Raw genomic sequence first — 21,957 nt, forward strand, 5'->3', positions numbered from 1 at the left:
AAACTCTCCAGTACCTAATGGCACTAATACACAAAGATAAAAGGGGTGTACCAAAATTTTCAGAACAAACCTTCCTTAATCAACTTTGTATTAGCTATGATTTTTTAATAAGATCAAATTTGAGAGCTCACGATTTGAAAATTATTGAATTTTGACAACAACACAGCCACTTAAATATAATCGGAAATGAGCGCCCAGATGAGGTAGTCAAATTAGCTTCCAATGCCCCATTAGTTTTAGAACAAAACCTGAACGACAATGATATAAAGATTTTCCTCAAAAATCATTACTTTCAGAAAAAAGCAAACCAATTGCAACTAATGTTCCCCTTTTCAATTTGATGATGGAGAAAATTATTAGCGCCGCCAACATCAAAATCTTCGGTACTATTTTCTATAAAAGTGTCATGCTGCTCGCTGATAATATCGACATTGTTGGCAGTCAGTACAACTTTCTCTAGTCTTGAAAAAGAGTTCCATCGAATTGGTCTTGCGGTAAACGAGGGCAAGACAAAGTACCTTGTGTCAACAACCAAAAAGTCTACGCGTATTGGAGAGCAGGTTGCGATTGACAATTACGAGTTCGGCGTAGTCAAGGACTTTGGCTACTTTGGATCTAGCATTAACACCAACAACAACGTCAGCCAAGTGATCCAGCGAAGAGTAGCTCTTGCTAGCAGGTGCTACATTGGGCTGGATAGGCAATTGAAAAGCAGAACCCCCTCTCGATGCACGAAAAAAAAGCTTTATCAATCACTCATCCTTCCGATCTTACTGTATGGTGCTGGACAATGAGTCCTGGACACTGACGATCACCGATGGACGATTATTAGGAGCTTTCGAGAGACAATAACGCTCCAACCAAGAAAGTGCTCTTTTCGAAATACACTGGTGGAACTCGCAAAAAAGACGTCCTCATCTATGTTGGAAAGACCAAGTCGATGACGAACTGACGCGCGCAATGCAGAAGCGATTTGCGCAACATTTTAGTAGCGGCCAAGACCGATCATCGGTTGTAGTTGCCAGCTAATGGATGAAAAAATTTCAAGAAATTGGTTCTATCGATGATAGAAAAAGGACTGGCAGAACAAAAACTGGACATTCCGTTTAGAATATTGTTGCTCTAGAGCAAAGTGTTGTTAAACAACCTTCAACATCCACTTCATTCATTCATGAATCGACCGCTACTGTTTGGCGGATTTTGTCTATAGACGCGCTCATAGTGGACATTTAAACGATGTAATTTTTCACATATAACTGTAAAGAGCCATACCTTGAATAAAAATAGAGAAACAAGAATACAAATTTTTACATGTTTTATCTTAAAACAACATCGAGGTGCTTCTTTTCCATCAATTAGTAAGATAATATTAATTTGTTTGTGTACATTGAAAATATCCACACCAATACTCAAAATGCACTAATTGAGTCCAATAACTCATTTAGCTGAACGCTTTTGCTGTTATGGCTTTGTTCTGCTAGAAGTGGCCTATAATTTTGAATTCTCAGTTACCGTATTTATGAAGAAAAAAAGTTGCCAATTGAAATGCACAACCTTTCGCATAACTGCAATTTTTAGAGTCGTGAAAAACACGATGGTTAAATGACTAGCGAAGAAAATTTTGGAAAATTTGGAAAGAGGCATCCACTATTTTCATACAAAAATGTTCTTTCCATTATTTTAGTCATCTCTAACAAGCTTTGTGCACACATTGCGCTGACTAGTCGGAGTCCTTCAGACATTTATGGGTTTCGGAGGTGTTGGAATCGGAAGGATTAATTAGTAGGGTCTGACGGTGTATCGTAATCGTCAAAATGCTGATGTCTTTGTTCATCTAGCCCAGGGTAGAAGCCTAATAAGTGCAGTAGACTGGAGTATTACAAAATGGACACAGGCTTGGTTGCCTCCTTTGCACGTTAGTGCTTACACTGTGACCAATGCGTAGGCTAGTGTAGGGCGGCGTATTATACATAGTTAGATGAGAGGGATGGTAGGTAACTTGGTTTAGTGCAATTGGAATTAATCCAGGTGTAGTAACGGCTCTAATGAAACCACTCAACTACTACTTTGGTTTGCCTCTGCTGTTGTACGAGTCGATAAACATAATTTATACATTCTCGTATAAGATTTGATGTGATGGTAGGTGTAATGCTCATATCCGTGGCAGTATTAGCGATTGTATTGTTGATGCATGATTCTGATGTTATGGAGGTGAGAAATCAGAATATTTTTTGTGATTCGAATTATGTGATTGGAGTTATTATTATTTTTTTTAAGATATCAAAACAGGTTAAGCTGTCTGTGCTATGATGAATTTCCCCTTGGATTTTGACGAATACCGCACTGTACTACGTTATTTGACACCCCCAATGAAAGATACAACATAACCCGAAAAACTGGTCGGAAAAAAGTACTTAAGCTATGACTGTTTTCAAATAAATTCAGAAAAATAAGCTTTAAAAAATTCAGAAATATAAATTTAGAAAAATTTAGAAAAAATCAGAAAAAAATTCAGAAGAATTCAAAAAAATAAATTTAGAAAAATTCAGAAAAATAAATTTTGAAAAATTTAGAAAAATTCAAAAAATTTTCGGAAAAAGAAATTTAGAAAAATTCAAAAAAATAACGTTATCATAAATTTAGAAAAAAATCAGAAAACTAAATTTAAAACAATTTAGAAAAACTCAGAAAAATTAATTTCGAAAAATTTGGAAAAATATATTTAGAAAAATTCAGAAAAATAAATTTATAATAAATTTAGGAAATTTAAAAAAATAAACTCAGAAAAATTTAGAAAATAAATTTTCAAAAGTTTAAAAAAATTCAGAAAAATAAATTTAGAAAATATTCATAAAATTTCAGAAAAATAAATTTACAAAAAATTTAGAAAAATTCACAAAAAATTAAAGTGATGAACAATAAGTTTTAACAAAATGCGAATTAAAAGAAGGGTTGTTTTATTAAATAACTTAAAAATCAAAACAGAATTAAGTCAAGTATTTGACTTGATATTGACTTACCGAAATTTCTTATATGTGAGATAGAGTCTGCAAAACTTTTGTTGTGTTTTTGTGTAGCACCAAGTGGTACCAAAGTATACGGAAATTCATATACAAATACTTCTACCAACGTTGGTTATTAGAAAAACTATTTGAACAAGAACTTTTGTGTGGACTCACTACAGAGTTTGGGACTGCAAAAGCAAGCCCCCACCAGGTCAAAACCAAATAGTTTTATAGTTTATGAGCAAACAATAATTACTAAAAATCGAATACCATAAATATTATATTTAATTTTGTTGTTTTAAGTGTTTCCCAAATAAACATTACTTCAATTCCATGGCCTTGATAAACCATGTTTGCCTAGATAAAATGGGCAAATTAAAAAAAAAAAAAAAAAAAGAAAACGAACACTTTGTTTGCGGTGATATGCACACACTCCTATATGTATGTCCATTTGTATAATGTCTGTGCTCACCCTCTGCTAAGACTTTGGCCGAGCTTTTCCACCACTTAGTGACGTGCAAATAGTGTTTATGAAAATTTCTTTCATGATAGAAAGGCACTCGGAGATTTGTTATTTCCATCCGATAGGCATCAGCTATTAGTGAAACATTTTTCTGAATAATTTGACTTTTTACGTCCGTGGATGGCATCGAACTCAGATTCGCCAAATAGTAGTTACGCACAAATACACGCGGCTACTATGCCTGCGGTTTGCGATGGTTTTCAATTAAGGCATTTTACGTGCGAAATCAGCTGTCTGAATACCCAGCAGGGAAAACATGAACTAACGAAGTGCTTATATATCAATACAATACAACCACTACTACTAAATACTATTTCTTGTAACTGCAAATTGATTCACTTAAAAACGAAATTGCCCTCCACGCACATTAAGACAGTGGCGTTATGAGTTAACTACTGCTCCAATTTGGTGCTGACTCGAGTCTAAATAGAATGGTTGTGTTTTGCTTCAAAGTCAAGAAAATAATGCCGTTAAATGGGAGAAATAGATCAAGTAATCCAAACGGTATTTGTATATTGTTATTCGCCAATATTTCAGAATTCATAAACATTTTCAATTAAACTAAGATTTTAACTCTGAAATTTTAGTTAGTGAAAAAAATTTAGGCAAGATCGGAATAAAAATTTTAAAGTTAGGTTGGCGTTTCTCTTGACTCCCTCAAGATTGATTAAATTTACCCCCTCTCATATACTTCTTTCTTACATTAAAAATTAAGTGTAAAAATCAAGTCAAATTACGAAATATATATATTAAAAAAGGTTCTACTATTTGTTATATAAAAACTCAAAATATTATAAGGGCGCTTTCCATTTTCTAGATACAGTATGTTTTGTTACCAACCGGTTGTTGATATTAATGTACGAGTCAATATTCTAAATTTCATAAAATTTCGTAATAACTTTTAAAGTGGATTTCACCGAAGTTTACTTTCCAACCAACCAACTTTTCAATGCAATCTAATTTGAAAATGTGTTTCTCTCGTATTAAGGGTGTCATCCCGTGCGGTGTGTTTAAAAAATCAATTATTTATAAAATATATAGAATATGTTGGTAGAGCGAGTTTTCATATTCCACGTCAATAGAAAGTTCACACCTTTGTTCACACGAATTGGATTTAAAATGACTTTTTTTTTTGTCGGGACAACTAGCAAGTACAGCACTCAGACACAATAAAGTTCATTGTACTGCACCCGGATTCCCTTTTAAGCTTCTTTAAATCTACCGAACTCCAAAAAAATCTGACTAGTGGTGGTGCCAAGGAGCCAAGGTGGTCGCTTCTTAACACACCAGCGAAAAAGGTTAAAATGACTACAATTTTTTGTTTTACACGAATTGTTTTGGTTTAACACAATTTTCAGTATTGTATGAATTTCTCTTGAATCTCATAGAGCGAATATAGTGAAACCTTTCGACGGATGTACGAAGCATTTAAATTAGTCTTAGCAAAAATCTCGCCGTTTAATAATTTATTTCTTATAATATATTTAATAAATTAAAATTCGCAAGCACGAAATAAATTCTTAAGTGAACTCTAAAAAGAATTTTTTAATATTAACGAATTGTTTGGGAACTTATCTAGCGTGTAAAAAGAGAATTAGGTATCTCTTCGAACAAATATTTCTTGAAACTACTCAAACTGCCGACCTTATAGGACATCTTTAGAACATGTGGGACTATCGCTCGTATTAGGGTAATTGGAAAAAATATTTTTTTTTTTACATTCGAAACACAAATATTATAATATATATTACAAAAATGCGTAAAAACTCTATTTAAATATATATCTATAAATAATCAGGTTTTTGACCCTGTTGTTGTTGTAGCACCATAAACATTCCCCGTGCATATCGAGGAATGCTGCTGAAGTGACAGTCCTTGGCCGGATTAAATCCGGGTCGTTCCGGTTACGTAGAACCGACTGCCGTGGGAACGCTAATTTTTTGGTTTTTGACCTCAGAGATAAAAGTGATTTGTAATTTAAGATCAGTCAGATAGCCTGAATTGTGGCTTACAAAGGATAACTTTTTTATCATAAATCATTTTTCAGTATTATTTAAAAAACTTGTGTTTCAAAAGTCAGTTAATATGGGTGGAACCTGAAGCCCAAACAAGTCGTATTAGAATGGGACTCCAAGTCTAACCTCCGTAACTTTACACACACACTAACTAAATTTATGGTAGAATGTTTAAAGTTGCAAGTTAAGTTAAAAAAAAACAAAAAATACCTAAAAATGCTATAAAAACGACTTTACAAAACATCAACAAAATCATAATAAAATTATTAAAGTGGTCTTTATCGTCAAAGACCCTCTACTAATTCCTTCTTTCATTACACTTTAGCATGCATCCACTTTTTCTCACATTTCGAAATATTCATGAAAATAAGAAAATGTATTAAATGGATTTGTAGAACTCGCCAACAACCACCTTCAAGTAATTACTTAATATATATGTACAGTTCCCATGAAGCTATTGAAACGGAAAAGATAAATGGAAGAAGCGTGAACTAGTCATGGTTCCGAACTCACTAGAACTGCATTTGTTCAGAGCTGGTCTAATTTCCTGATGGGCATTTATATTTAAAGTATAAAAACATTGTTTAATGAACGCAAGTGAATATTTAGCAAGCGCTGGTATATAAAGCAACAACACTACAAGTGGCAATTCGAAAGTGTTGTGCACGTCAGCGTATAAGTGATTGGGCGCTCAGCTAACCATATCGCATCTCATTTAAGAGCGGTGTTGAATGTGAATTGAGAGAAGTGCAGCGGTTGAGACACAAACAGCGGAAAATTTATAAGCACAAGCATTGTTGATCTGGCAGTTCAGTTGAAAACTACTTCATACGCTTTCGATTTCGAAAACAAATTTATTGTATAAAAAATCAGTCAAATAAGCAAAAAAGCGAAAAAAACTCAAGACGATTTCAGGTTTTTTATGATTATTTTCGCAAAAATAAAATAAAAAAATTAATTTAGATAAATATAATATTTATATGTATGTATGTATACAGTACAAACAAATAAACAAAATATTCCGTGGCAGTGTTAATACACCAAAAGTTTAAGTAATTTAGTGACAAAATGGTTTGTGTGACGGAGGATACTTTCGGCACCGCAGTCGATCCTCTAACTAAGAAGGAGGAGGTGATCAGACGCTTCACCATCACTAACGAGCGCGGAATGTCGATGCAGGTAAGTCGCATAAGACCCAAGTTTCCAAATTCTTGCTATCATTAATTAGCCGTTTTTAGTTGATAACCTACGGGGCCACAATCACATCACTAAAGGTGCCCGATTCGCAAGGCAAGGTGGACGACATTACGCTGGGCTTCGATAATATTGAAGGTGAGTTTTGGTTGTCAACGGCTGCTATTTATGTATTCATATAAATTCCCAACTCTTCCGGGTTTCCCATGCAGGCTACTTAACCGCAAATAATCCCTACCTCGGCGCTACAGTGGGACGCGTATGTAATCGCATCGGCAATGGAAGTTTTGTGCTCGATGGCAAACGGTATGAGCTCACAAAAAATATCTCAGGAAAGCACACGTTGCATGGCGGCACTCATGGCTTCAGCAAGGTTATATGGGAAGTGGATCATGTGCTGCCCAATGGTGTCGTTTTCAAGTTCGTTTCGCCCGATGGTCATGAGGGCTTCCCCGGTGAAGTAGTGACTACCGCCACTTACACCATCACCGACGATAATTGTATGCGTTTCTGCTTCGAAGCAACGACCAACAAACCGACAGCGGTCAATATGACTAATCACGCATACTTCAATTTGGCGGGTCATGTAAGTGGCTAATGAATCCTATTGAACTCCAATGAAAGTGCACTGCATGCGCTTTATTTGTTTTTTTTTTCCTTAAGAATGCCGGCAAGCGAGGGACGTCGGAGCATAACGTTAAAATTGAGGCTGGGAGCGTTACAGATTTTGGTGAGGATACTGTGCCTAATGGCAAATTTATTTGCTTGGACGATCACCCATTGGACTTGCGGAGCCTGACAAATATGGGCGATGGCCTGAAGAAAATCGCCGGCATCGCTAATGGATACGATCACAATTACGTGTTTAAATATACACCTGGATGTGTAGAAAAGCAAGCTATGTAAGTAATTCAATGTAGTAGTCCAATTTTATGACGCTTTCCTATGATGTCGTTTATTGAATTCAATTTTCCGATACATCAACCAAGTCACGCTGTGGAAAAGCCAGTAACGCGTGTGTTTGTAGTGCATTTATATTAGCAGTGACCAGCCCCCTATTTAATTCAAAACTAGTCATGACTATGTATAGGCCTCTATTTTTCGTCGAGCGTTAGCAAGTGGCGAATAGTTGAAGCAGCTGGTATACCAAATAATAACTAAATAACTGGCAATAAATAAACATATCTTGACAGCGCTGGAATTTGGCTGCCTGAAATTACATTTGTTTGTAAAATAGTGAGTTATAGCAGTTGTATGAGGCTTAATCATACTCGCTAGCGACGAATCTGGCCCGATAACTTTGTTGTTGCTTTCACATGGAAATTTTGCGTGAAGTGAGACGAATAGAAGAGGCCATATGTTTGTTTGCAAAGCGAACGGTTTCTACCCCATCACCAGAGTAGATGGAAGTAAAAGGTATTTTTAAAGACCCTGAAAAGGAAATGGTTTTCAAAAGACGCGCCGAGGTGGTGTTAAAATAAAATTGGCTTTCGCGTTCATTAGGAAGTGGTTGGATATTTTGCAAACTTTGTTAGTGTTAAAACAACAAAAATTGTTATTGAAATTTCAAATTTTGTAATCAGAATTTCTAGAAAAGTTTCCATCACGCATTGTAATATCCCAATAAGTTCTAGCATAATAAGGTGCAAGTTTTGATTTTTTTTGTTTTTTTTTGTTCTTTTGGCAAACTTTGTCAAACGCCTTAGACACGTCCAAAAAGACAGCAGAGCACACATTTTTTTGTGGTGCCGCCCTTTCATGGGCCTCTTCAGTTTCGGGGACAATAAAAAGTCACAGGGGCCAGATCTGGGGAATACGGTGGCTGTGGCTTCATTAGGGTGTTGTTTTTGGCCAAAAGGTCGCGCACAAGCAACGATGTGTGAGCAGAGGCGTTGTCGTGATGCAAGAGTAAATTTTTGTTCTTCCATAAATCCGGGTGTTTCTGGCAGATTGCTTCTCGCACACTGCGCATAACTTGCAGGTAATATTCCTTATTGACCGTTTTACCCTGTGGCGAGATCTCATGATGCACAACGCCCCTGCAATCGAAGAAAACGGTAAGCAAAGCTTTTACATTCGACCGAACTTGGCGCGCTTTTTCAATCTCGGTTCGCGCGGCAGCTTCCATTGAGATGATTGAGCTTTGGTTTCCACGTCATAACCATAAACCCACGATTCGTCACCAGTTATGACCCTCTGGAGCAAATTAGCAAATTTGGGTCGCCGCGGACAGAGTCCAACATCTCATTAGCAATTTTCATGCGATGCTGCTTTTGGTCGAAATTGAGCAGTTTTGGTACGAATTTTGCGGCGACTCGTCTCATGCCCAAATCATTGAAAAAATCGAATGGCACGAGCTAATCGATATGTCTAGGTCCTCAGCAACTTCTGTAATGGTGATTCGACGATTGGCCAATACCATTTTCTTCACTTCATCAATTTTTTCGTCTGTTGTTGAGGGGCTCGGGCGTCCGGCACGCTTTTCGTCGTTCTCATCTTCTCGGTCTTCTGAGAACATTTTGTACCACCGATAAACGTTGCTTTGGTCCAAAGTATGATAGCTTCTCCGTATGACACAGTCAACATTCGGAATGCATTCGCGCACTTAATTTCGTTTTTCCCACAAAATTTGGTACATGTTCTTTGATCCATCTTTTTGAATAGGTAAAAATCGAAGACGAGCCGAAACACGTGCAAGCAAAGCAGCTTTCAACAATTAGCTGAACATTCAAAGTGACCGAACTCGTCGGCATGAGTACAACAATCGCCACAAAAAAATCGAAGTTCGAATATACGTAACCTGCGAAAATTAAAAATTCGCGATACTTTTTGAACACACCTCGTATTTCAGTAAACTTAGATATTGTGCATTGAGAAAGTTTTTTCAGAATTTCAGTAGTAATAAGGTCATACCCGGGCGACTTTTTTTGATTTTAGCTCATTTATTTCACCAAGCAATTCGGAATCCGTGACATTCGACATCCGTTTCGACATCAGCTTCATAGTTAAGTAGCTGCATTCTGGCTGCGCTCGATGTATCATATGGCTTAAAGATGCCTTCGAGGAACTCAGCAAAAACATTAGCTTTTTCTTTACTGCTTTTGGCCCAAGAACTGTCTTCTTTTGTGATTGGTGGCTACTATGTTATTGGCTGTGAAAAGTTTTTTGAGCATTTCCTTAGCGAGTAATCAGTGCTGCGTTCGTTTGATAAGCCCTTTAGATAAGTACTTAGAGATCTGTTTTTAAAATCTTTTATCTTCTTGGACATTTCTTTTGTAATTTTATTTAGCCGTTTTTTGTCGGATGGAAATTTTGTTTGCTGCCATCGTCTTTGCTTTTTCCTGCGACTATATCTTTAATATCTTTGGTATATTTTTGTGGTTTTGAAGGACTCAAAAATCACGTTGATTTTTCAAAATTATTTTTTACAGACGGTCTTTTGCATTTTCTCCATTTAATGAGTGCTCGAAATCTTTTTTATATCGCTGCGTAGGAATTGAATAGTGGCATTTTTGTGAGGAGCTTTTTGATGGCAGAAACTCACTTGAGGTTTGCCATTGCCTGTCGAGAGGCGAGCGCAATTACAAAAAATTGTCTCTATCATTAAGTGTTTTACGCACAGAGATTCGAACCTAGGCACTCCCGAATGGTAGTCACACACTAAGCCATTCGGCTATGGCAACTGCTTGTTTTTTATATGTTTCTTATTCCTTTCCTCTTTTTTTCTCATCTTTCTTCTATTTAGTGTCTTCCATCCACCAACTGGCCGCTGCATGGAAGTTTCAAGCAATCAGCCCTGCATGCAGTTCTATACTGCCAACTACATGCCCGATTTGGAGGTTAGTATCATATTTTTATACACACATTTGCTACACATCACCCCTCGCAATTCCCACTAATTTGCTAACCCACCTGCCATTTCGCTACTCATAACTCATCAACTAACATTGCCATATTGAAATATTAAATACTAAAGAAAAAAAAGGGTAAACAGAAATCCGACCAGCCCATGATCATTGGCAAGGGAAACAGCCTGTATGAGAAGCACGGCTCATTCTGCATGGAGACGCATTGGTTCCCGGATGCTGTGAATCATGTGAGTACATTTGATGTAATTATTATTTTATGGCAATGAAAAAATATACAAATTTGCTTTATATTTTTAGGAAAACTTCCCTTCGGTTATACTGAGACCCGGCGAGACGTACCAACATGTCTGCATATTTAAGTTTGGCGTGTATGATCCCAACTGCGAGTAAAGCCTAGGACCTAAAACAATAATTCCGGAGGCAGCCGTTGCTATAGAAAGGCCTAAACATTACATAGATGTAAGAATAAAACCCCATTGTAACTTGAACTTTACCTAAAATAAGCAGATAATAGAAAACCTTATTAACCTAAAAGTATTATATTACCAGAACTTTTTGATATAAATCTTGGCTCTAAGGAACATTGTGAATATCTAATATATATAAAATATATATTTTCCCGGAACATAGGGCCTCAACAAATAAATTACATATTACATATTATTTATTTACATATTACATATTAATTTATTTGAAGCTAGAAATTTTATTTGTCTCCAGGAATGGTCTGCTTTCTGCGCTTCTGCAGCCACTTATCACCTCTAGCTGGTCTCGCGCGTCTATGACCCTCTTTGAGAATTCCAATCCAACGCAATTCTTATGTTGTCGCCCTGGAGTTAACACAACGTATGGACGATCCAATTCCATTTGTGGCATCTTATTTAACAAACATAAACTTAATAGTAGATTAAATCTCTTTGAATACTTTACTTCAAACAACAGTAATTTTCCCCAGAATTCTCTAATAAATCTAACAATATCTTGCATTAATTATGGTCTACTAATATATGGGCACCGCACAAAAGGCACACTCGCGAGCGTGTCAGCAGTCCATCATTCAGTCCTTCGTAAAAGGCTTCGAGCTTTCCCAATCACGACGAAGCTGGACTTCCAGTAGGTTAAGTATGAACAATAACTTGAAAAATGTCATCAGAAGAACTTCAAGATTGAGGCATGCAACAGTTTAATAGACAGCGACGAAAGAAACCGCAAGACTTGACATTTCCTCAATACCTATGTTTACTTTACGATCGAGATTCCCACGCTGAGAGCTTCCTCCATCCATCTTGCACCACCAGCCTACTCACGTATCCCAAACAAAACACCTCTAAACTTGTTTACCAAATGCGATTCTTAAACATCGATAACTCTTGGGATGCCCAAGGCTGGAACTTTATTTACCTACACTGACGGCTCTGAAGAAAATGATTAAACTTGATTTGTTGTGGCATCTGTTAAGGGAAGCATATTTGGGATTGGTCTTCTATTCGCACACAATTCTATATTTTCCAGCGAGAAGATTGCTAGAAAACTCGCTATTGACTACTCCTCCTCTAATAAGGGAAAATATTTAATCTGCATAGACAGTAAATCTGCCAAACAGCAGAGAAGCTTTAATTGGTAGTGTTCAATATAAATTGTTCCAGTAAATGGCAAACATAAAAATTATGTGGGCCCCTGGACACAGCGGAACTCTTGGCACCGAAAACGCCGATACAGCAGCGAAAAGGAATTGTTAATATGCCTACATTCCCACACAGTATAATTTTATTCTAATAATTATCTGTAATTTCTTTGGATTTCAATAATTTTCGATTGAAATTTATTCTAATAATTTTTGATAGTTTCTATCGATTTCAATAATTTAGATTTCGATAATTTCTAATGATTCTTTTATTAAAACAATTTAATTTTATTTTACTAACTTTTTTAACTTTTTTCGGTAATTTCTTTTGATTTCGGCAATTTTTAATTTAATTTTATTATAATATTTTTTATAATTTCTTTCAATTTCAATAATTTCTAACTATTCTTTTGTTAAAACCGACATTTTCAGTATAGTCAATTTCGATTATTTTCGATTTAATTTTATTCTGTTAAATTTTTATAATTTTTTCCATTTCCATAATTTCGATAATTTCCAACGATTCTTTTGTTAAACCAATTTTGTTTATTGATTTCACACACAATTTAATTTAATTATACTAATTTTTTATAATTTCCTTGAATATCGATAATTTCTTCGGATTTCTATACTTTTCGATTTCATTTCATTCTAATAATTTTTGGTAGTTTCTATCGATTTCCATAATTTAGATTTCGATCATTTCTAATGATTCTTTTATTAAAACAATTTAATTTTATTTTACTAACTTTTTCCGATTTCGATAATTCCGATAATTTCGATCATTTCTAACGATTCTTTCGTTAAAACAATTTTGTTTATTGATTTCACACACAATTTAATTTAATTCTAACAATTTTTTATAATTTCTTTGGATTTCAATAAGTTTCGATTTAGTTTCATTCTAATAACTTTTTATAACTTCTTTCGATTTCGATAATTTTGTCTAATTTCGATAATTTTCCATGTAATTTTGTTCTAATAATTTTTTATAATTTATTTCGATTTCGATAATTCCGATATTTTCGATAATTTCTAACGATTATTTCGTTAAAACAATTTTGTTTGTTGATTTCACAAACAATTAAATTTAATTCTAATATTTTTTTATAATTTCTTTGGACTTCGATAATTTGTTAATTTCTTTCTATTTCGATAACTTGTTAAGATTCTTTCGTTCAAATAACTTTTTTTATTGATTTCTCACAATTCAGCTTTGTTCTAATAATTTTTATAATTTCTTTCGATTTCGATAATTTCCTCGGATTTCGATAATTTTCGATTTAATTTTATTCTAATAATTTCTTAAAATTTTGCTCGATTTCGATAAGTTTCGATTTAGTTTCATTCTAATAATTGTTTATAACTTCTTTCGATTTCGTCTGATTTCGATAATTTTCCATGTAATTTTGTTCTAGTAACTTTTTATTATTTCTTTCGATCTCGATAATTTCTTCTGGTTTGGACAGTTTTCGATTTAATTTTTTTCGCTTTCGATTTAATTTTTTTCGTTTCCGATAATTTCTTCGATTTCGATAATTTCGTCTGATTTGGATAATTTTCGATTTATTTTTATTCTAGTGATTTTTTATAATTTCTTATATGGTAAATTCTTCCTTTTTTATAAACTCTTTCGATTTCAATCATTTCTAACAATTTTCCCTTTAAAACAGACATTCTGTTACTCAACTGTTAGGGAGAAATGGATTACATACCAAAACAGCTACAAGTCCAGAGTCCAATTTCCAGAACGACTAAAAGCAATTATTCCAACAGAAGCGACCCTGAAGCAGACAAAAATCTTCACCCAACTCCTACTAGGACACACAACTCATCAGTAACCAATACCTTCTAAAAGGAGTGCCTGCCCCACTCGTGTAACTGTCCACTGTTCATTATTCACATAATGGACTACTGCACCAAGTACAACAACGGCAGACACAACATTTTCAAAGAACGTAAATCTTCCGACTTATTATTCGACTTAAGATTTTTATTAAAAGAAATTTCTCTAATAAGTATGCCAGGTATTCATTTTATATTTTTATGTTTTATGATTTTGTTTACTGATTTCAAACACAGTTCAGTTGTATTTTAATATTTTTTTATAATTAAGTAAAAAATCTATTAGTATTACTTTAGGCCAATCGTCTTAGCTGCAAGAGCATATTTTACATAACTATATTTCTATTTCCGTTTTTGATGAGGAGCGACCAGGACGCCCGGCAGACATGGATTCCGAAGAAATTATTCAAAAAGTCCACGACATAATTTTCGCTGGATCCCGGTAAATCTGCTCCAAAGAAGGCGAGGAGGAAAGGTGGTGGCGACGAATTTTTGGAATGCGAACGGCGTAATTCTCATGGATTTTTTGGAAAATGGAAAAACGATCACTGCACAATGCTACAGCGAGTTATTGGACCGCATTCACAAAAAAATTAATGAGGCACCTCTGCATTTGGCGAAAAGGAGTTTCAGTTTCGGTTGGTATATATTCGATACCAAGACCATTTGTCGAAAAAGGAATATAAACTCGTCGACTCTCCCTTCCTTCATGAAAAAGGTCTAACTTGAACAAATCTACCCTCTAGTTTCTCAATATTAAGATGTTGAAGATTTCTTAAGTGTTTTCTTTCAAAGACCTTTTGTTTGTCTTAGGAGAGGACAAATTTAAAACGCAGTCTCTGATGTGTGTTAAGAAGTTAAAACTCGGAACCACCCTAATTCTACACACCAGCATATCTACTTGAAATCGCTTCAGACTGGCTTTCAGTGATAGCTGCTTGAAGCATGAATTTGCATAAGGCAGTAGCGTTCATTAGTAAATTATTATAATTAATATATTTTTTTATAATTAAGTAAAAAATCTATTAGTATTATTTTAGGCCAATCGTCTTAGCTACAAGTGCATATTTTACATAACTATATTTCTAATAAATAAAATAAAACAGTAAATTGAAACCAAAATAAACGCCAATTTTTAATTAAACAGTAAAAATATGGTCCTATCTTTAAACAAAATTTAGTTATTTGGTTTTCCCTCATATTCAGTTTTTTCAAATATTTTGAATAAGACATACATACACACATACATTCATATATTCAAAATAATTAATGAATTTTACTGCGATGTTCAATTTATTAAAACGAATTCCAGCCATTTTTTGGTTAACCACAAATATTTTGTCAATTTGCTAGCATTAAAATTATAAATTAATTTCAAATTAATAGTGGAAAGATTTACTGATTTTGGTTCGGAATTCATTAGAAATACTTATTTCATTTCGTATTTTAGTGATTATTAGTTTCGATAAATTTAAATGCATGCAATGGCACAATAGCGGTATCCTTTCAAGTGTTTAATTGTTCTTTTGCGCTAAATATGACTCTCCATATTCGTACCTAATGACACTAATACACAAAGATGAAAAGGGTGTGCCAAAATGTTCAGAATAAACCTTCCAACTTTTTATTAGCTTTCAATTTTGATAAGATTAAATTGAAAGGTCACGATTTGAAAATTATTGAATTCTGACAAAAACGCAGCCGCTTAAACATAATCGGAAATGAGCTCGCAGATGAGGCAGTTAAATTAGCTTCCAATGCACCAGTAGTTTTAAAACAAAACCGGAACGACAATGGCAGAAAGATCTTCCTCAAAAAGCATTACTTTCAGAAACAAGCAAACCAATTCCAACTAACATTCCCCTGGTACTGAAATATAAACTGAAATAGATTGAACACCAGAAATGACCTAAAATCGTCCAAATAACAAAACTCAAAATGACAAAATTCTTCTGTATTTGATTAACACAGCTTACAGTTTCTTAAAGAACGCATATAATTTAACTTTTGCCGCTTTGGTAAAGCTCTACCAGACCTAACAATCGAACACATCCTAGTAGACACTTCGCCCCAAAGTCATCAAAGCGCCAGAGTATCAAAACTCAAAAATGACAATAAAATATTTGCCGAAAATTTTTCACAAAAAAAATGAATTTTTTTCCCAACATCTGGGCGTCCCTGTACCACACCCTTCACAAATATTTATTGATATTTTTTTAAATAAATATGTTCTCCCAAAAAATTAAAAAAAAGATATTTAAAAAGGGTTTTTCAAAAGGGACGCCCAGATGTCAGTCGTGAAATATTCTTAGACTGTATCTTTTTTAGACACTTATGACAATCGTCGACGCGTTAAAATTGTGGAATTTTATTTTCATAATATAAAATGGTCGATATTTAAGAACAACATTTCGCAAAATTCGTGATTTTTATGGTGGAAATAATCATCCGAACGAGTGAACAATTCAAGGGTTCGTGAAAAAATTTCAGAAAACGTGTACCGTTGAGGATAGAAAAAGGAGTAGCAGACCAAAAACTGGGCGTTCTGTTGAGAATATCGCTATTGTAGTGGCCAAAGTGTTGCCAAACAACCTTCAACATCGAATCTCGACGTTCTCAAGAATTGGGCATTCATGAATCGATCGCGACTGTTTGGCGGATTTTATCTGTAGACATACGCATGGTCGGGATTTAAATTATGTCCTTTTTCACATAAAATTAAAACAAAAATAGAGAAGCCAAAAGTAAGCTAATCACAATAAAAAATAATAATATTTTAAAAAATTAATTAAACAACAAACAAAGATTTTTAGTTTGGAAGGACTCAATTAAGGAAGGCCAGATATTTGAGCTTGGGTGGTGTAGTTATCCCACTTAGAATGCAAATTCTAATATTTTTGCCTCAACAATCGCTTCTCTACGCGCAAGTTTGCAGCAGACTAAAACTTCCACAGACATTTACAGCATTCAGGCGTAATTGTAAAATATTTTCTGCTCCATTTTAACAACCGTTTGTCACAATTGAATGACCACTCAGCAGCTGCACGTAATTCATTAGAAGTTGAGAACTTTGTCATTTCATTTCCCGAGTCTTCTTCAAGCGTCTGCCTCTCATTCAAATTGCTGTAGCCAAAATGCAGAGCACAAAGGGGTGGCTTTGGAATTAAAATGAAGCTGCCAAGCACAGCCTGCATATCTGCCATTTAAAAGTCACTTATCAATTTGGCCTGTAGTTCTTCGTTTTACCAACAATTCGGGGACTGACCAAGCGTGGAGGCATTGCAGTTGACATTTTACTGCAACGACAGGTTTGAGTAAATGCTAGGTGTTGCAAAGATTAAGCGCAGCAATTAAAAAACATTTTGTCTGCGCAGTGAAGGGAATGACAGATGGGTGCAGGACGATAATAAAATTCAAATTTTGGGGCAAACGAAGGGACTGATTTGCGACAGATTTTTCATTTACTACAATGAATGCATTGAGTGGAGATATTCACCTCTACATTACAGAGTAAAATTAAACCTCTACAAACATACCTACATATGTTCACTTTTAATATGCATGTGTGTATGTGTTTCTACAATATTTTCTATCAATTTTTAGTCAGTGTAAGCTAAGTCTAGGTATTGTTTCAATGGGGCAAGCAGTAGGATGCCTGCATTGCAAAGAGATTATTAGTATATTATTTGAGTAGCTCTGTACATACACACCTACATCTGTATGTATGTAGGTGTGCAAGTGCTTTCCAATTGACCACTTCATCGAAAAAGTGCAATGAAAGCAAAGATATTAAGTGGTAGGTATTGGAACGTCTTCGAGTGCTTTAAAATTGTCTATCTCATCGAAGTTTGAGTGGTGAAAGCAGGGATATTAACAGAGAGCAACTCGAGAACAGAGAAAGTGAAGTTGGAAGACACTTTGGCCAGAATTAAACTGCTTTGATTTGTGAGTAGTGAGTGTTGATCCAAGTGTCACCCTTTCTATGCATTTTCACCGCTATTTGCAGCTTTCTCATTAAGGTCAGTTCTGTTTCGAGTGCCTACATTGTGATCCAAAGTATTAAGGTGGGTCCAAGTAAAGCGGAATGAATTGCATTCCGCTTGAGGAATATTGTGAAAAATTGCATGCTTATTTGCGAAGTGAGTCGTGTAGTGATACTAAGCAGCGCAACTATCGCAGTGAATTTTTAGTAGTCTCAACTTTGCGATCACCTTCACATGAACTCTTCGACCGCTTTCGATTATTTTTCTTTATTTATTTTTTGTTGAATAATGAATTTTTTTTTGTTTAAAACTACTGTACATTATTTACTAAAAGTCATATAAATCAAGTCAAGTCTTATCGAAAATTAGAAAAATTACACAAACTTTCATTTGAAGAGATGAATATTGAACCTAAAAAACCCAGTTGATTTCTACCACTCAAAATTGTAATGAAAGTATTATTAAGTAATTTTTATTTCATTTATTTATTCATTACTTCAAGCTAGGCATCCAGCTTGTAAAGCAATTGTTTCATTTCTCGTCTCTTACATACTACGTACAAGCGTTTTTATAGGAATTTTAGTCAATGCAAGCCAATAACAATTTTTCGGTGTTTACTTATGTAATATGATTCTAGCATTCACGCGCCGCACATAAAAGAATTACGTTAGCTATGTTTGCATTTAGTTTCAAGTGTAATGAACCTTTTAAGAAATATGATACTATTTAAACGGCACAGCAAAGTGAATGCATAAGTGGACAATAAATTAAAAAACCAAAACAAAACAATAAATGTTTATGAATATTAATGTTAAGGCATATCCGACTTATAATCATACCACAAAATGCTTTTCATTGCAGTTTTTTTGCTATAAAGGAGGTCTTTCTTGCTGTTTTTTATGTTTCGTAAGAAACTAAAATGCCGAGATTGTTGGCAAGTAGTCCCGAAATTTTCGATCCTTATAGGGACCGCGATCCAGGGATTGACATCCCTACTAACAGCCACACAAGTTATTTTGGTAAAGGAAACATTTTTCATAAAATTCATCTGCATGCAAACGCGGCACAGATTTCTCCATTTGTAGGACAACATCAAGATCATATCAAGAATTTCGAGAGAAGCTCTAGCAAATTCCTAACTGAGGGCAATAAATTGCATGCGCCATTGTCCAATAGGACAGTGAAATTTTCACCACTGCTGCTTTGCAATGCGCTGCACAAATATGTAGCAAAAATCCTACAACCATTTCAAGGAAATAAAGTCAATTTATAGTGGAGCAAAGAGTTTGATGCCTTTCAATGTGAACCATGACACTTGATTCATTCCCTGTGACTCCCATTGTGTGGATTGTGGTCTTAACGACTTACAATAAATGTCAGAAACACTTACAGATGAAATATTTATGCAGTGAAACATAACCCACACAGCGTAACAGATATAATTTCTGACTTGAAGGCAATTCACAACCAAGAGGTAGCGCCAGCAGCGGAGTTGCAATTTTATTTATTTTTATATTTATTTGGTTTCTAAATTGTCAAATTTTGTTTAAGGTTATCTGAACTATGAGTCTTTGTTCAAGGATTTAGACACTGTAGGGATAATGAAATAGTAGGTGGGTAGGTAAAATGATTGAACACTTACAGAGAAAGTGCTCAACAGTCTCCTTCTCTGAAAGGTCCTCATATATTCAGCAAGGGGCCAAAGAACCCATTTCACCCTTAAATGAAATAACGCAGCCGTCTCGTTAAGAGATGTGCGGCATTTCATGGCTGCCTTGGAGGTTGTCGACTGCTTTGTGAGGGACTTTATCGCCGCCCAGCTATCAGTGAAAATGTAGATAACATTATTTTATGTTCTTCATAGAACCGCTAGATATAAGTAAGTTTGTTGTTAGTTAGTTAGTAAGTCAAATGTATGTTACGGATGTTACATACAAAACTTATTTTGTTAAATGTTATATTTAGTTTGTAAGATTGTCATTATAAATGCTACTAGCCTTCGAACAGACTTTTAATAGTCTCTGTAGGACTTACAGTTTATTGTAAATTATAATGTATTATTATACTAGTAATAAATAAATAAATTCAAATCCATATATTGCGTCATACTGTACCAGTGTTCAGTCCAGCCTGAAAGACACTGCGGTAGTCGCGCATACGAAAACTGAAGGAGATGTTCGGAATATACACCTCCGCCCACCTTGCCCTCGAGCTTTAAGCCGTCTGTGTATACATGGATGGACTCGCCTTGTTTTACATCGCCCCGTTCCCACTCTTCCCTTGAGATAAGAGGGTGGTGAACGTTGTAATGGCAAGTGTACGCGGGAGTGCATAATCCACCAACCGGGAAGCTCCAAAGTGCCAACCAAGATTTTATTGTCGCCCTAGCCACTGTTTGAGCACAAATTTAGAGTGTTCAGACTTATTGCCGCACTGCGCGCGATAAATTTTATCTGTAGGTCTACCGGCAGGAAGTTTAATGTCGCATATACAGGGTCCGGCACTCGAAGTGTAACGTACTTCAGACCGCTCGCGCAGCTGTTATTTGGCTAAATGACAGTCCAGAGTATTGTTTACAGGCGCGCGGAGCATTTTGCCGATAGTAAACGCGAAAAAAGAAAATCAGTAATCGATTTCAAGCGTAATGAAATGCATGGCTGGAAAATCACAATCAGCGATTGTTCGTGAGCTCGCGCTCAACTCAAAGTGAATAAAGTTTTTGATCATCGCACCATTACTCGTTACAATGATTCTGGTAACATCGCGAACCGTCATGGAGGTGGTCATCAAAAGACTGCAACGTCACGCGAAATGGTTCACAAAGTGAAGAAGCGACTTGAGCGAAATTCCGAAATGAAGTGCCATTCAAATGGCGAAAGAAACAGAGAAATGGCATTTCAACATGACTCTGCATCGTCTCACAAAGCTTGAGTGAACCAAGAGTGGTTAAAAAATTACATTCCGAATTCATAACGTCCACACAATGGCTCTGAAATTCACCAGACGCGAATCCGATGGATTATTCTATTTGGCCTATTTTAGAGAGCAAGGTCCTAACTAAAAGATCCACCAGTCTCGAGGCGCTGAAAAAAGCCATTGTCCGCGAGTGGGCCAAAATAGTCACATTCGCGCAGCTTACGATTCGTTTCTGGACCATCTCAAGTCCATAGTCAAGACAATAGGTGGGCATATCGAGCAAAAGTAAATTGATTCTCAATTCTGTATTATTTTCACACATTTTTTACTTTGAAATGAATAAAAGTAATTTTCCAAACTAAATGTTTTAATTGGTTACACTTCGAGTGCCGGACCCTGTAATACTTTCGATGGTGTGGCTGACATCGCACCAGTTATAACAACAGATGCTAGTCTTTGAAACTTCCACTTTGTTATATTAAAATTTAACAGGCTATGAAGCTGAGCACTAAATTCTGATTCAAAAGTTCGAGATTCTGCTGTCGAATTTTATAAATCTTGTACAATGTTTTGAAACTTTAATTTATAAGAAATTTATTGTATTATATTAATAATATGTATATATAAATAATATTAATAACATATAAATAATATTTAGTACTGAAAATTAATAAAACAACATTCGAAATTGTAAGAAAAGATATCCCTTTTATATTCACCGATTAGCCGAGCTTTTTGGTTTGCGGGGGCGCGCATCGAGTTTTTATAAACGCCCCTCAGCTGTTGTCAGGATTTAACTTGACTTTACAACGACTTGTATGTATGTACGTACAAGTAGTTGCAGTTGTATGCCTTTGATTGAGGACCACTTGAAAACGCTTTCTTTGCCCTCACTGTCAGTGGTACTCATATCGGCATGGGAATGTACATACATACATACATACTTAAGTATTCATGGATAAAATTCTGTGTATGTGCGAAGC

The 21,957-nt window shown here is 35.2% G+C and overlaps 1 protein-coding gene and 1 long non-coding RNA gene across 3 annotated transcripts in view; one reads left to right on the forward strand and one right to left on the reverse strand.

Annotated features, from left to right (window-relative positions):
- LOC128867552 (uncharacterized) overlaps positions 1-3,194 on the reverse strand; it is a 66,816-nt gene extending 63,622 nt beyond the window's left edge. The window contains exon 1 of the long non-coding RNA XR_008454993.1: positions 3,021-3,194. This is a non-coding gene — a long non-coding RNA (uncharacterized LOC128867552). The remainder of the gene's footprint in view (positions 1-3,020) is intronic.
- A 3,003-nt stretch (positions 3,195-6,197) lies between these two features.
- LOC128867551 (galactose mutarotase-like) lies at positions 6,198-11,143 on the forward strand. Of its 2 annotated transcripts, none has more exons than XM_054108900.1 (7): positions 6,198-6,722; positions 6,782-6,875; positions 6,950-7,323; positions 7,401-7,639; positions 10,483-10,576; positions 10,714-10,833; positions 10,904-11,143. In XM_054108900.1, the coding sequence occupies exons 1-7, from the start codon at positions 6,612-6,614 to the stop codon at positions 10,994-10,996; spliced, it is 1,125 nt and encodes a 374-aa protein (XP_053964875.1). In that variant the 5' UTR covers positions 6,198-6,611; the 3' UTR covers positions 10,997-11,143. The 2 variants fall into 2 exon arrangements, with proteins under 2 accessions (XP_053964875.1, XP_053964876.1); XM_054108901.1 differs by having other exon boundaries at positions 6,201-6,722; positions 10,732-10,833.
- The last annotated feature ends 10,814 nt before the right edge of the window (positions 11,144-21,957 follow it).

The sequence above is a fragment of the Anastrepha ludens genome, chromosome 6 (genome assembly GCF_028408465.1).
Source record: "Anastrepha ludens isolate Willacy chromosome 6, idAnaLude1.1, whole genome shotgun sequence".
NCBI lineage: Eukaryota > Metazoa > Arthropoda > Insecta > Diptera > Tephritidae > Anastrepha > Anastrepha ludens.